Source organism: Falco peregrinus, chromosome 3, assembly GCF_023634155.1.
Source record: "Falco peregrinus isolate bFalPer1 chromosome 3, bFalPer1.pri, whole genome shotgun sequence".
In the NCBI taxonomy this organism is placed as follows: Eukaryota; Metazoa; Chordata; class Aves; order Falconiformes; family Falconidae; genus Falco; species Falco peregrinus.
The window spans coordinates 13,926,100-13,938,859 of NC_073723.1; the positions used below are offsets into that span (position 1 = coordinate 13,926,100).

At 60.1% G+C, this 12,760-nt stretch overlaps 3 protein-coding genes across 3 annotated transcripts; all 3 read left to right on the forward strand.

Moving 5' to 3' along the window:
- The first annotated feature begins 610 nt into the window (after positions 1 to 610).
- LOC129784189 (feather keratin-like) lies at positions 611 to 922 on the forward strand. The gene has a single exon (XM_055800522.1). It carries the CDS (start codon positions 620 to 622, stop codon positions 920 to 922), a length of 303 nt encoding a protein of 100 aa, XP_055656497.1. The 5' UTR covers positions 611 to 619.
- Positions 923 to 5,148: 4,226 nt separating this feature from the next.
- Positions 5,149 to 5,460, forward strand: LOC129784187 (feather keratin-like). Its single transcript, XM_055800496.1, has one exon. The coding sequence runs from the start codon at positions 5,158 to 5,160 to the stop codon at positions 5,458 to 5,460; it is 303 nt and encodes a 100-aa protein (XP_055656471.1). The 5' UTR covers positions 5,149 to 5,157.
- A 4,227-nt stretch (positions 5,461 to 9,687) lies between these two features.
- LOC129784191 (feather keratin-like) lies at positions 9,688 to 9,999 on the forward strand. Its single transcript, XM_055800524.1, has one exon. The coding sequence runs from the start codon at positions 9,697 to 9,699 to the stop codon at positions 9,997 to 9,999; it is 303 nt and encodes a 100-aa protein (XP_055656499.1). The 5' UTR covers positions 9,688 to 9,696.
- Positions 10,000 to 12,760: the final 2,761 nt, after the last annotated feature.

Genomic DNA, 12,760 nt, shown 5'->3' on the forward strand with positions numbered 1-12,760 from the left:
CCCAGCGCACCCACAAAACACACCACACGAGTGCCACAGCATGACCTCACTGACGACACCCCACCCCTCCTAGGCTTCGGTCACATGTTCTGCATGCCCTGACACGCGCCATCAACACCAAGCCTTTGGCCTCTAATATTTGCACCTCAAAGCTGCCGCCAGGACCAAGTGGACATGTCCTCAAGTGGAGGACACTACATTGCAGAACTGCGGGGGAAAAACGCACCCCACCACATTACTCACCAGGCTGTGGCACGCAACAGCTTCTTGCTGCAAAACACCGCGTTGTGCAAAGGCTGTCCCGCCCCTCAGGGTCCAGCATAAAAGCTGGCCGAGCACCTCTCTCTCTCACACGCTGCTCCTGGTGCCTTCTCCTCCACGGTCAACAAGGTGAGCCTGAAGCCCCTTCCCCTCCTTCTCCTGCCGCACCCGCCCCATCTCTTCCAGCACGCGCTGCCTCCAGACTCAGCAGTGCCGACGCCTCCCCACCGCCGCGCTCCCCGCAGCCCCACACCGCGCCTCCACATTCCCCTGCCCTCCTGTAACGCCACCCCTCGCGCCCCCACCACCCTCCGCTTCCTCAACACCCTCTCTTACAGGGCCCCTCAACACCACAGACATGGCCTGCAACAACCTCTGCAGCCCCTGCGGACCCACCCCGCTGGCTAACAGCTGCAACGAGCCCTGCGTCAGGCAGTGCGAAGAATCCCGCGTCGTCATCCAGCCTCCCGCCGTGCTGGTCACCCTGCCGGGACCCATCCTCAGCTCCTTCCCCCAGAGCACCGCCGTCGGATCGTCCTCATCGGCTGCCGTGGGCAACATCCTCAGCTCCCAGGGAGTGCCCGTCTCCTCCGGCGGCTTCGGCTATGGCTTCGGAGGCCTGGGCTGCTACGGTGCCAGAAGAGCCTGCTACCCCTGCTAAGGGCTCCTTACACCACGCCTGATACCAGCCAACCACACGCTAGAAGCCAAGTCACGGATTGAGGACGTACCTTCAGGCTCCTGCTGCCACATGGGCTCGCCGTCCGTGGCTCCTCCGCCCCTCAAGGCACAAAGCAAGCAGCGAAGGGGCCAGCCCGCGGTGCCTGGAAACATGAGCTACCTACCTCCTCCTCTTCTCCCACTGTCTTCTTTGCATCGCCCCTACAGCTACATCCGGTACTCTCTGCTGCAAACACCTTCTCACAAGCCAAAGACCACCGGGGCACCTCCGCCGCGCTGCTCCCACTGCAAGGCAGGAAGACCTCGGTGCTCTGGAAAAGTCTACTGCAAGGAAAGGAGCCCTCGGCTGACGGCCGCCCTACTTGCACCTCAGACCCGCTCCCTTCCCCTTGGTGCTCCTGCCATTTCACTCCTTTGCCTCAATAAAGTTCTCCCGCATGCCAGCCTCAGGTGCCTCCTCTTCCTTTCTTCTAAGGCTCTTCCAGCCTCACCCGGCACAGAACCGGGACTCAACAGGCCATCGGGGTGGGTGGACAAGGACCACAAGACCTCTCTTAGGAAGTATCGCCGCAGCAACACCACCTGCTGGCAAGCCGGTGGGCTTCCAGCCCGTGACACAAGCCCTTCACTTGCCCAAACAAAGGCTTGGACACGCTAATGCACTTCCACCCATGCCTCTGACGCAAGCTCCTCCTGTGCGCTGGGTTCACTTTGGCTGGATGCCAGGTGCCCGCCAAGCCGCTCTGTCACTCCCCCTCCTCAACTGGAAAGGGGAGAGAGAACACAACAAAACGGTTTGTGGGTCGAGGTAAGAACAGGGAGGGGAAAGAGTCGTCAAAGGGTTTGGGTTGGAAGGGACCTTCAAGATCATCTAGCTCCAAGCCCTCTGCCGTGGGCAGGGACACCTTCCACCACACCAGCTTGCTCAAAGCACCATCCAGCCTGGCCTTGAACAGCTCCAGGCAGGGGGCAGCCACAGCTGCTCTAAGCAACTTCTTCCAGCATCTCACCGACCTCACGGGAAAGAATTTCTTTCTCATATCTAACCTAAAGCTACCCTCTCTCAGGTTAAATCCGTTACCTGTCGTCTTATCACTACACTCCCTGGTCCAGAGGCCCTCCCCACCTTTCCTGAGGGCCCCCTCAAAGTACCGCATGGCCGCTGCAAGGTCTCCACAAAGCCTCCTCTTCTCCCGGCTAAACGATCCCAACTCTCTCAGCCTGTCTGCAAAGGGGAGGTGCTGCACCTCCTCCTCATCTTTGTGGCCCTCCTCTGGACCCGCTCGAGCAGGTCCATGCCTTTCTTATGCTGGGGGCCTTCAGAGCCGAATGCAGTACTCCACTCTCACCAGAGCCGAGTAGGGAGGGAGAATCACCTCCCTCGACCTGCCGGCCACGCTGCTTTTGACGCAACCTGGCATACGACTGGCTTTCTGGGCTCCGCGCGAACGTTGCCGGCTCATACTCAGTTCTCCATTCACCAATACCCCCAAGTCCTTCTCCGCAGGGCTGCTCTCAATGCACTCACCGCCCGGCCTGCAGCCATCTTTGGGATTGCCCCTGGCACTTGGCCTCGTGGCACTCCATGAGCTTTGCACGGGCCCACCTCCCAAGCCTGCCACGGTCCCTCTGGATGGCATCCCTTCCCTCTAGAGCATCAACCGCAACACTCAGCTTGGCGTCATCCGCAAACTTGCCGAGGCTGCACACTCCAGCCCACTGTCCGTGGCCCTAACAAAGATGTTAAATCATACTGGCCCCAGCACGGACCCCTGAGCGACACCACTCATCACTGGGCTCCACTCGGACATCGAGCCTTTCATTGCAACTCATTGAGAGCACCCATCCAGCCAATCACACACCGAGCGGTCCACCCACCAAGTCCGCATCTCTCCATTTTAGAGACAAGGATCTTGCGCGGGACAGTATCAAATGCTCTGCACAAGTCCAGGGACGTGACGCCAGTCGCTCTTCCCTTACCCACCAATGCCTTAATCCTGTCATAGAAGGCCACCCCATTTGTCAGGCACGCTTTGCCCTCTGTGAAGCCATGTTGGCCGTCAGCAGTCACGCCTCCCTTTTCCAGGTGCCTTGGCATACTTTCCAGGAGGATCTGCTCCACGATCCCGCCAGGCACGGAGGTGACGCTGACCGACCTGTCGTTAACCTGGGTCTTCCTCTTGACCTTTCTGAAAAGGAGGGTTACCACCTGCCAACTTGCTGTGGGGACGCTCCATCCCACTGCCCGGATCACAGACGAGGATGCTGAACACGGCTGCCCCCAGCGCCTGTGAGCGCGCAAGGGGAGACAGCGTCAAAGACTCTTCTACAAAGCTGAAGTGAACACCAGCCACGTCTCTCTCCTTGTCCACAAAGCTAGCCACTCCAACACAGAAGACAGGGAGGTCAGTCAAGCACGATTCCCTCTTGGTAAATCCATGCCGACGGCTCCTCATCACTTGCTTGTCCTTCAGCAGCTTGGCAACGCTTCCGCGGAGGATTTTCTCCATCACCTCCCCTGGCAACAAGGACAGGCTCACCAGCCTCTGCTCTCCCACATCTTCCTTCCCGCCCTTCTGCAAGACAGGAGGCCTAAGAGCAATCTTCTGGACACCCGCAACTGCCCCCAGGAGCTATGACCTTTAAAAGATAATTGAGAGTGGCCTCCCAAGGACATCAGCCAGCTCCCCCAGCATTCGTGGCTCTGACTCATCAGGACCCAGGGACCTCCGTACATCCAGTCCCAAGGCACACCTTCCCACTCCCTTCCTCTTCCTCAGCAACAACAACGGCTCGCCCCACACACAGCCTGCAAAACGCTCATCGCGGCTCAACTGGGGCAGGCCTTGCCATTCATCGACCCTTCGGCATGCATCCACCACCACCAGGGCCTCGCTCTGCTGTGCCGTGCAGCGTGCTTACGTCCAACCACCCTCGGCAATCTCCAGATTCTCTTTCTGCCCGTCTCACACTGTGCAGAGAAATGGCCTCCCCTCCTCGGCATTCACCCCAAGTAAAGAGCCCAAAGGCCCTGGCTCCCCAGCCTCCCCCGCCTGCCGCTCCCACTCCACCTCTGCCTCTCGCCACACTCACGGGCTCTCCAGAAATTCACCTGCCTTGGTGAGCTGGCCCACATCAAGCACTGTGGCACGCCAGACACCAGGCTGCAAACGTGCCACCACAGCTAAGGGGTTCGCTACGGAACGGGCAGCACCAGCACTGGTGGAGCCAGGCAGGGCTCCCCACGTCACAGGACTGGCGAGCTCTCGGCCAGGGCTGCCGGGATGGCGGCCTGCTCTCCCAAAAAGGCCTCCTCTGCCTCTGCCCGCACCGACACCCCCAGGGACGGACCCCAGGGGGCACAAGCCCGGACACGCAGGCCCCTTTCTCCCAGCTACAACCTTACAAGCAAGGCGGGCACCAAGGCACGCACAGAGCACGCTCAATGGCAAAGGCCAGGCCTCAAGGCAGGCTTAGCAAGCTGGCAGCAAGGCAGGCACGGAGCAAATGCCACTGAGGGGGCCGCCACTCCTGCCCGCAACAGCAGAAAGCCCAGACCAACCTTCCGGGGCTGCGAGGAAAAGGAGCCCCTCCTTCCCAGCGCACCCACAAAACACACCACACGAGTGCCACAGCATGACCTCACTGACGACACCCCACCCCTCCTAGGCTTCGGTCACATGTTCTGCATGCCCTGACACGCGCCATCAACACCAAGCCTTTGGCCTCTAATATTTGCACCTCAAAGCTGCCGCCAGGACCAAGTGGACATGTCCTCAAGTGGAGGACACTACATTGCAGAACTGCGGGGGAAAAACGCACCCCACCACATTACTCACCAGGCTGTGGCACGCAACAGCTTCTTGCTGCAAAACACCGCGTTGTGCAAAGGCTGTCCCGCCCCTCAGGGTCCAGCATAAAAGCTGGCCCAGCACCTCTCTCTCTCACACGCTGCTCCTGGTGCCTTCTCCTCCACGGTCAACAAGGTGAGCCTGAAGCCCCTTCCCCTCCTTCTCCTGCCGCACCCGCCCCATCTCTTCCAGCACGCGCTGCCTCCAGACTCAGCAGTGCCGACGCCTCCCCACCGCCACGCTCCCCGCAGCCCCACACCGCGCCTCCACATTCCCCTGCCCTCCTGTAACGCCACCCCTCGCGCCCCCACCACCCTCCGCTTCCTCAACACCCTCTCTTACAGGGCCCCTCAACACCACAGACATGGCCTGCAACAACCTCTGCAGCCCCTGCGGACCCACCCCGCTGGCTAACAGCTGCAACGAGCCCTGCGTCAGGCAGTGCGAAGAATCCCGCGTCGTCATCCAGCCTCCCGCCGTGCTGGTCACCCTGCCGGGACCCATCCTCAGCTCCTTCCCCCAGAGCACCGCCGTCGGATCGTCCTCATCGGCTGCCGTGGGCAACATCCTCAGCTCCCAGGGAGTGCCCGTCTCCTCCGGCGGCTTCGGCTATGGCTTCGGAGGCCTGGGCTGCTACGGTGCCAGAAGAGCCTGCTACCCCTGCTAAGGGCTCCTTACACCACGCCTGATACCAGCCAACCACACGCTAGAAGCCAAGTCACGGATTGAGGACCTACCTTCAGGCTCCTGCTGCCACATGGGCTCGCCGTCCATGGCTCCTCCGCCCCTCAAGGCACAAAGCAAGCAGCGAAGGGGCCAGCCCGCGGTGCCTGGAAACATGAGCTACCTACCTCCTCCTCTTCTCCCACTGTCTTCTTTGCATCGCCCCTACAGCTACATCCGGTACTCTCTGCTGCAAACACCTTCTCACAAGCCAAAGACCACCGGGGCACCTCCGCCGCGCTGCTCCCACTGCAAGGCAGGAAGACCTCGGTGCTCTGGAAAAGTCTACTGCAAGGAAAGGAGCCCTCGGCTGACGGCCGCCCTACTTGCACCTCAGACCCGCTCCCTTCCCCTTGGTGCTCCTGCCATTTCACTCCTTTGCCTCAATAAAGTTCTCCCGCATGCCAGCCTCAGGTGCCTCCTCTTCCTTTCTTCTAAGGCTCTTCCAGCCTCACCCGGCACAGAACCGGGACTCAACAGGCCATCGGGGTGGGTGGACAAGGACCACAAGACCTCTCTTAGGAAGTATCGCCGCAGCAACACCACCTGCTGGCAAGCCGGTGGGCTTCCAGCCCGTGACACAAGCCCTTCACTTGCCCAAACAAAGGCTTGGACACGCTAATGCACTTCCACCCATGCCTCTGACGCAAGCTCCTCCTGTGCGCTGGGTTCACTTTGGCTGGATGCCAGGTGCCCGCCAAGCCGCTCTGTCACTCCCCCTCCTCAACTGGAAAGGGGAGAGAGAACACAACAAAACGGTTTGTGGGTCGAGGTAAGAACAGGGAGGGGATAGAGTCGTCAAAGGGTTTGGGTTGGAAGGGACCTTCAAGATCATCTAGCTCCAAGCCCTCTGCCGTGGGCAGGGACAACCTTCCACCACACCAGCTTGCTCAAAGCACCATCCAGCCTGGCCTTGAACAGCTCCAGGCAGGGGGCAGCCACAGCTGCTCTAGGCAACTTCTTCCAGCATCTCACCGACCTCACGGGAAAGAATTTCTTTCTCATATCTAACCTAAAGCTACCCTCTCTCAGGTTAAATCCGTTACCTGTCGTCTTATCACTACACTCCCTGGTCCAGAGGCCCTCCCCACCTTTCCTGAGGGCCCCCTCAAAGTACCGCATGGCCGCTGCAAGGTCTCCACAAAGCCTCCTCTTCTCCCGGCTAAACGATCCCAACTCTCTCAGCCTGTCTGCAAAGGGGAGGTGCTGCACCTCCTCCTCATCTTTGTGGCCCTCCTCTGGACCCGCTCGAGCAGGTCCATGCCTTTCTTACGCTGGGGGCCTTCAGAGCCGAATGCAGTACTCCACTCTCACCAGAGCCGAGTAGGGAGGGAGAATCACCTCCCTCGACCTGCCGGCCACGCTGCTTTTGACGCAACCTGGCATACGACTGGCTTTCTGGGCTCCGCGCGAACGTTGCCGGCTCATACTCAGTTCTCCATTCACCAATACCCCCAAGTCCTTCTCCGCAGGGCTGCTCTCAATGCACTCACCGCCCGGCCTGCAGCCATCTTTGGGATTGCCCCTGGCACTTGGCCTCGTGGCACTCCATGAGCTTTGCACGGGCCCACCTCCCAAGCCTGCCACGGTCCCTCTGGATGGCATCCCTTCCCTCTAGAGCATCAACCGCAACACTCAGCTTGGCGTCATCCGCAAACTTGCCGAGGCTGCACACTCCAGCCCACTGTCCGTGGCCCTAACAAAGATGTTAAATCATACTGGCCCCAGCACGGACCCCTGAGCGACACCACTCATCACTGGGCTCCACTCGGACATCGAGCCTTTCATTGCAACTCATTGAGAGCACCCATCCAGCCAATCACACACCGAGCGGTCCACCCACCAAGTCCGCATCTCTCCATTTTAGAGACAAGGATCTTGCGCGGGACAGTATCAAATGCTCTGCACAAGTCCAGGGACGTGACGCCAGTCGCTCTTCCCTTACCCACCAATGCCTTAATCCTGTCATAGAAGGCCACCCCATTTGTCAGGCACGCTTTGCCCTCTGTGAAGCCATGTTGGCCGTCAGCAGTCACGCCTCCCTTTTCCAGGTGCCTTGGCATACTTTCCAGGAGGATCTGCTCCACGATCCCGCCAGGCACGGAGGTGACGCTGACCGACCTGTCGTTAACCTGGGTCTTCCTCTTGACCTTTCTGAAAAGGAGGGTTACCACCTGCCAACTTGCTGTGGGGACGCTCCATCCCACTGCCCGGATCACAGACGAGGATGCTGAACACGGCTGCCCCCAGCGCCTGTGAGCGCGCAAGGGGAGACAGCGTCAAAGACTCTTCTACAAAGCTGAAGTGAACACCAGCCACGTCTCTCTCCTTGTCCACAAAGCTAGCCACTCCAACACAGAAGACAGGGAGGTCAGTCAAGCACGATTCCCTCTTGGTAAATCCATGCCGACGGCTCCTCATCACTTGCTTGTCCTTCAGCAGCTTGGCAACGCTTCCGCGGAGGATTTTCTCCATCACCTCCCCTGGCAACAAGGACAGGCTCACCAGCCTCTGCTCTCCCACATCTTCCTTCCCGCCCTTCTGCAAGACAGGAGGCCTAAGAGCAATCTTCTGGACACCCGCAACTGCCCCCAGGAGCTATGACCTTTAAAAGATAATTGAGAGTGGCCTCCCAAGGACATCAGCCAGCTCCCCCAGCATTCGTGGCTCTGACTCATCAGGACCCAGGGACCTCCGTACATCCAGTCCCAAGGCACACCTTCCCACTCCCTTCCTCTTCCTCAGCAACAACAACGGCTCGCCCCACACACAGCCTGCAAAACGCTCATCCCGGCTCAACTGGGGCAGGCCTTGCCATTCATCGACCCTTCGGCATGCATCCACCACCACCAGGGCCTCGCTCTGCTGTGCCGTGCAGCGTGCTTACGTCCAACCACCCTCGGCAATCTCCAGATTCTCTTTCTGCCCGTCTCACACTGTGCAGAGAAATGGCCTCCCCTCCTCGGCATTCACCCCAAGTAAAGAGCCCAAAGGCCCTGGCTCCCCAGCCTCCCCCGCCTGCCGCTCCCACTCCACCTCTGCCTCTCGCCACACTCACGGGCTCTCCAGAAATTCACCTGCCTTGGTGAGCTGGCCCACATCAAGCACTGTGGCACGCCAGACACCAGGCTGCAAACGTGCCACCACAGCTAAGGGGTTCGCTACGGAACGGGCAGCACCAGCACTGGTGGAGCCAGGCAGGGCTCCCCACGTCACAGGACTGGCGAGCTCTCGGCCAGGGCTGCCGGGATGGCGGCCTGCTCTCCCAAAAAGGCCTCCTCTGCCTCTGCCCGCACCGACACCCCCAGGGACGGACCCCAGGGGGCACAAGCCCGGACACGCAGGCCCCTTTCTCCCAGCTACAACCTTACAAGCAAGGCGGGCACCAAGGCACGCACAGAGCACGCTCAATGGCAAAGGCCAGGCCTCAAGGCAGGCTTAGCAAGCTGGCAGCAAGGCAGGCACGGAGCAAATGCCACTGAGGGGGCCGCCACTCCTGCCCGCAACAGCAGAAAGCCCAGACCAACCTTCCGGGGCTGCGAGGAAAAGGAGCCCCTCCTTCCCAGCGCACCCACAAAACACACCACACGAGTGCCACAGCATGACCTCACTGACGACACCCCACCCCTCCTAGGCTTCGGTCACATGTTCTGCATGCCCTGACACGCGCCATCAACACCAAGCCTTTGGCCTCTAATATTTGCACCTCAAAGCTGCCGCCAGGACCAAGTGGACATGTCCTCAAGTGGAGGACACTACATTGCAGAACTGCGGGGGAAAAACGCACCCCACCACATTACTCACCAGGCTGTGGCACGCAACAGCTTCTTGCTGCAAAACACCGCGTTGTGCAAAGGCTGTCCCGCCCCTCAGGGTCCAGCATAAAAGCTGGCCCAGCACCTCTCTCTCTCACACGCTGCTCCTGGTGCCTTCTCCTCCACGGTCAACAAGGTGAGCCTGAAGCCCCTTCCCCTCCTTCTCCTGCCGCACCCGCCCCATCTCTTCCAGCACGCGCTGCCTCCAGACTCAGCAGTGCCGACGCCTCCCCACCGCCGCGCTCCCCGCAGCCCCACACCGCGCCTCCACATTCCCCTGCCCTCCTGTAACGCCACCCCTCGCGCCCCCACCACCCTCCGCTTCCTCAACACCCTCTCTTACAGGGCCCCTCAACACCACAGACATGGCCTGCAACAACCTCTGCAGCCCCTGCGGACCCACCCCGCTGGCTAACAGCTGCAACGAGCCCTGCGTCAGGCAGTGCGAAGAATCCCGCGTCGTCATCCAGCCTCCCGCCGTGCTGGTCACCCTGCCGGGACCCATCCTCAGCTCCTTCCCCCAGAGCACCGCCGTCGGATCGTCCTCATCGGCTGCCGTGGGCAACATCCTCAGCTCCCAGGGAGTGCCCGTCTCCTCCGGCGGCTTCGGCTATGGCTTCGGAGGCCTGGGCTGCTACGGTGCCAGAAGAGCCTGCTACCCCTGCTAAGGGCTCCTTACACCACGCCTGATACCAGCCAACCACACGCTAGAAGCCAAGTCACGGATTGAGGACCTACCTTCAGGCTCCTGCTGCCACATGGGCTCGCCGTCCATGGCTCCTCCGCCCCTCAAGGCACAAAGCAAGCAGCGAAGGGGCCAGCCCGCGGTGCCTGGAAACATGAGCTACCTACCTCCTCCTCTTCTCCCACTGTCTTCTTTGCATCGCCCCTACAGCTACATCCGGTACTCTCTGCTGCAAACACCTTCTCACAAGCCAAAGACCACCGGGGCACCTCCGCCGCGCTGCTCCCACTGCAAGGCAGGAAGACCTCGGTGCTCTGGAAAAGTCTACTGCAAGGAAAGGAGCCCTCGGCTGACGGCCGCCCTACGTGCACCTCCCTTCCCCTTGGTGCTCCTGCCATTTCACTCCTTTGCCTCAATAAAGTTCTCCCACATGCCAGCCTCAGGTGCCTCCTCTTCCTTTCTTCTAAGGCTCTTCCAGCCTCACCCGGCACAGAACCGGGACTCAACAGGCCATCGGGGTGGGTGGACAAGGACCACAAGACCTCTCTTAGGAAGTATCGCCGCAGCAACACCACCTGCTGGCAAGCCGGTGGGCTTCCAGCCCGTGACACAAGCCCTTCACTTGCCCAAACAAAGGCTTGGACACGCTAATGCACTTCCACCCATGCCTCTGACGCAAGCTCCTCCTGTGCGCTGGGTTCACTTTGGCTGGATGCCAGGTGCCCGCCAAGCCGCTCTGTCACTCCCCCTCCTCAACTGGAAAGGGGAGAGAGAACACAACAAAACGGTTTGTGGGTCGAGGTAAGAACAGGGAGGGGATAGAGTCGTCAAAGGGGTTGGGTTGGAAGGGACCTTCAAGATCATCTAGCTCCAAGCCCTCTGCCGTGGGCAGGGACACCTTCCACCACACCAGCTTGCTCAAAGCACCATCCAGCCTGGCCTTGAACAGCTCCAGGCAGGGGGCAGCCACAGCTGCTCTAAGCAACTTCTTCCAGCATCTCACCGACCTCACGGGAAAGAATTTCTTTCTCATATCTAACCTAAAGCTACCCTCTCTCAGGTTAAATCCGTTACCTGTCGTCTTATCACTACACTCCCTGGTCCAGAGGCCCTCCCCACCTTTCCTGAGGGCCCCCTCAAAGTACCGCATGGCCGCTGCAAGGTCTCCACAAAGCCTCCTCTTCTCCCGGCTAAACGATCCCAACTCTCTCAGCCTGTCTGCAAAGGGGAGGTGCTGCACCTCCTCCTCATCTTTGTGGCCCTCCTCTGGACCCGCTCGAGCAGGTCCATGCCTTTCTTATGCTGGGGGCCTTCAGAGCCGAATGCAGTACTCCACTCTCACCAGAGCCGAGTAGGGAGGGAGAATCACCTCCCTCGACCTGCCGGCCACGCTGCTTTTGACGCAACCTGGCATACGACTGGCTTTCTGGGCTCCGCGCGAACGTTGCCGGCTCATACTCAGTTCTCCATTCACCAATACCCCCAAGTCCTTCTCCGCAGGGCTGCTCTCAATGCACTCACCGCCCGGCCTGCAGCCATCTTTGGGATTGCCCCTGGCACTTGGCCTCGTGGCACTCCATGAGCTTTGCACGGGCCCACCTCCCAAGCCTGCCACGGTCCCCTCTGGATGGCATCCCTTCCCTCTAGAGCATCAACCGCAACACTCAGCTTGGCGTCATCCGCAAACTTGCCGAGGCTGCACACTCCAGCCCACTGTCCGTGGCCCTAACAAAGATGTTAAATCATACTGGCCCCAGCACGGACCCCTGAGCGACACCACTCATCACTGGGCTCCACTCGGACATCGAGCCTTTCATTGCAACTCATTGAGAGCACCCATCCAGCCAATCACACACCGAGCGGTCCACCCACCAAGTCCGCATCTCTCCATTTTAGAGACAAGGATCTTGCGCGGGACAGTATCAAATGCTCTGCACAAGTCCAGGGACGTGACGCCAGTCGCTCTTCCCTTACCCACCAATGCCTTAATCCTGTCATAGAAGGCCACCCCATTTGTCAGGCACGCTTTGCCCTCTGTGAAGCCATGTTGGCCGTCAGCAGTCACGCCTCCCTTTTCCAGGTGCCTTGGCATACTTTCCAGGAGGATCTGCTCCACGATCCCGCCAGGCACGGAGGTGACGCTGACCGACCTGTCGTTAACCTGGGTCTTCCTCTTGACCTTTCTGAAAAGGAGGGTTACCACCTGCCAACTTGCTGTGGGGACGCTCCATCCCACTGCCCAGATCACAGACGAGGATGCTGAACACGGCTGCCCCCAGCGCCTGTGAGCGCGCAAGGGGAGACAGCGTCAAAGACTCTTCTACAAAGCTGAAGTGAACACCAGCCACGTCTCTCTCCTTGTCCACAAAGCTAGCCACTCCAACACAGAAGACAGGGAGGTCAGTCAAGCACGATTCCCTCTTGGTAAATCCATGCCGACGGCTCCTCATCACTTGCTTGTCCTTCAGCAGCTTGGCAACGCTTCCGCGGAGGATTTTCTCCATCACCTCCCCTGGCAACAAGGACAGGCTCACCAGCCTCTGCTCTCCCACATCTTCCTTCCCGCCCTTCTGCAAGACAGGAGGCCTAAGAGCAATCTTCTGGACACCCGCAACTGCCCCCAGGAGCTATGACCTTTAAAAGATAATTGAGAGTGGCCTCCCAAGGACATCAGCCAGCTCCCCCAGCATTCGTGGCTCTGACTCATCAGGACCCAGGGACCTCCGTACATCCAGTCCCAAGGC

Bases quoted from the DNA above. Each gene is read 5' to 3' on its own strand.
- LOC129784189 (XM_055800522.1), top strand. From the start codon at position 620: ATGGCCTGCAACAACCTCTGCAGCCCCTGCGGACCCACCCCGCTGGCT.
- LOC129784187 (XM_055800496.1), top strand. From the start codon at position 5,158: ATGGCCTGCAACAACCTCTGCAGCCCCTGCGGACCCACCCCGCTGGCT.
- LOC129784191 (XM_055800524.1), top strand. From the start codon at position 9,697: ATGGCCTGCAACAACCTCTGCAGCCCCTGCGGACCCACCCCGCTGGCT.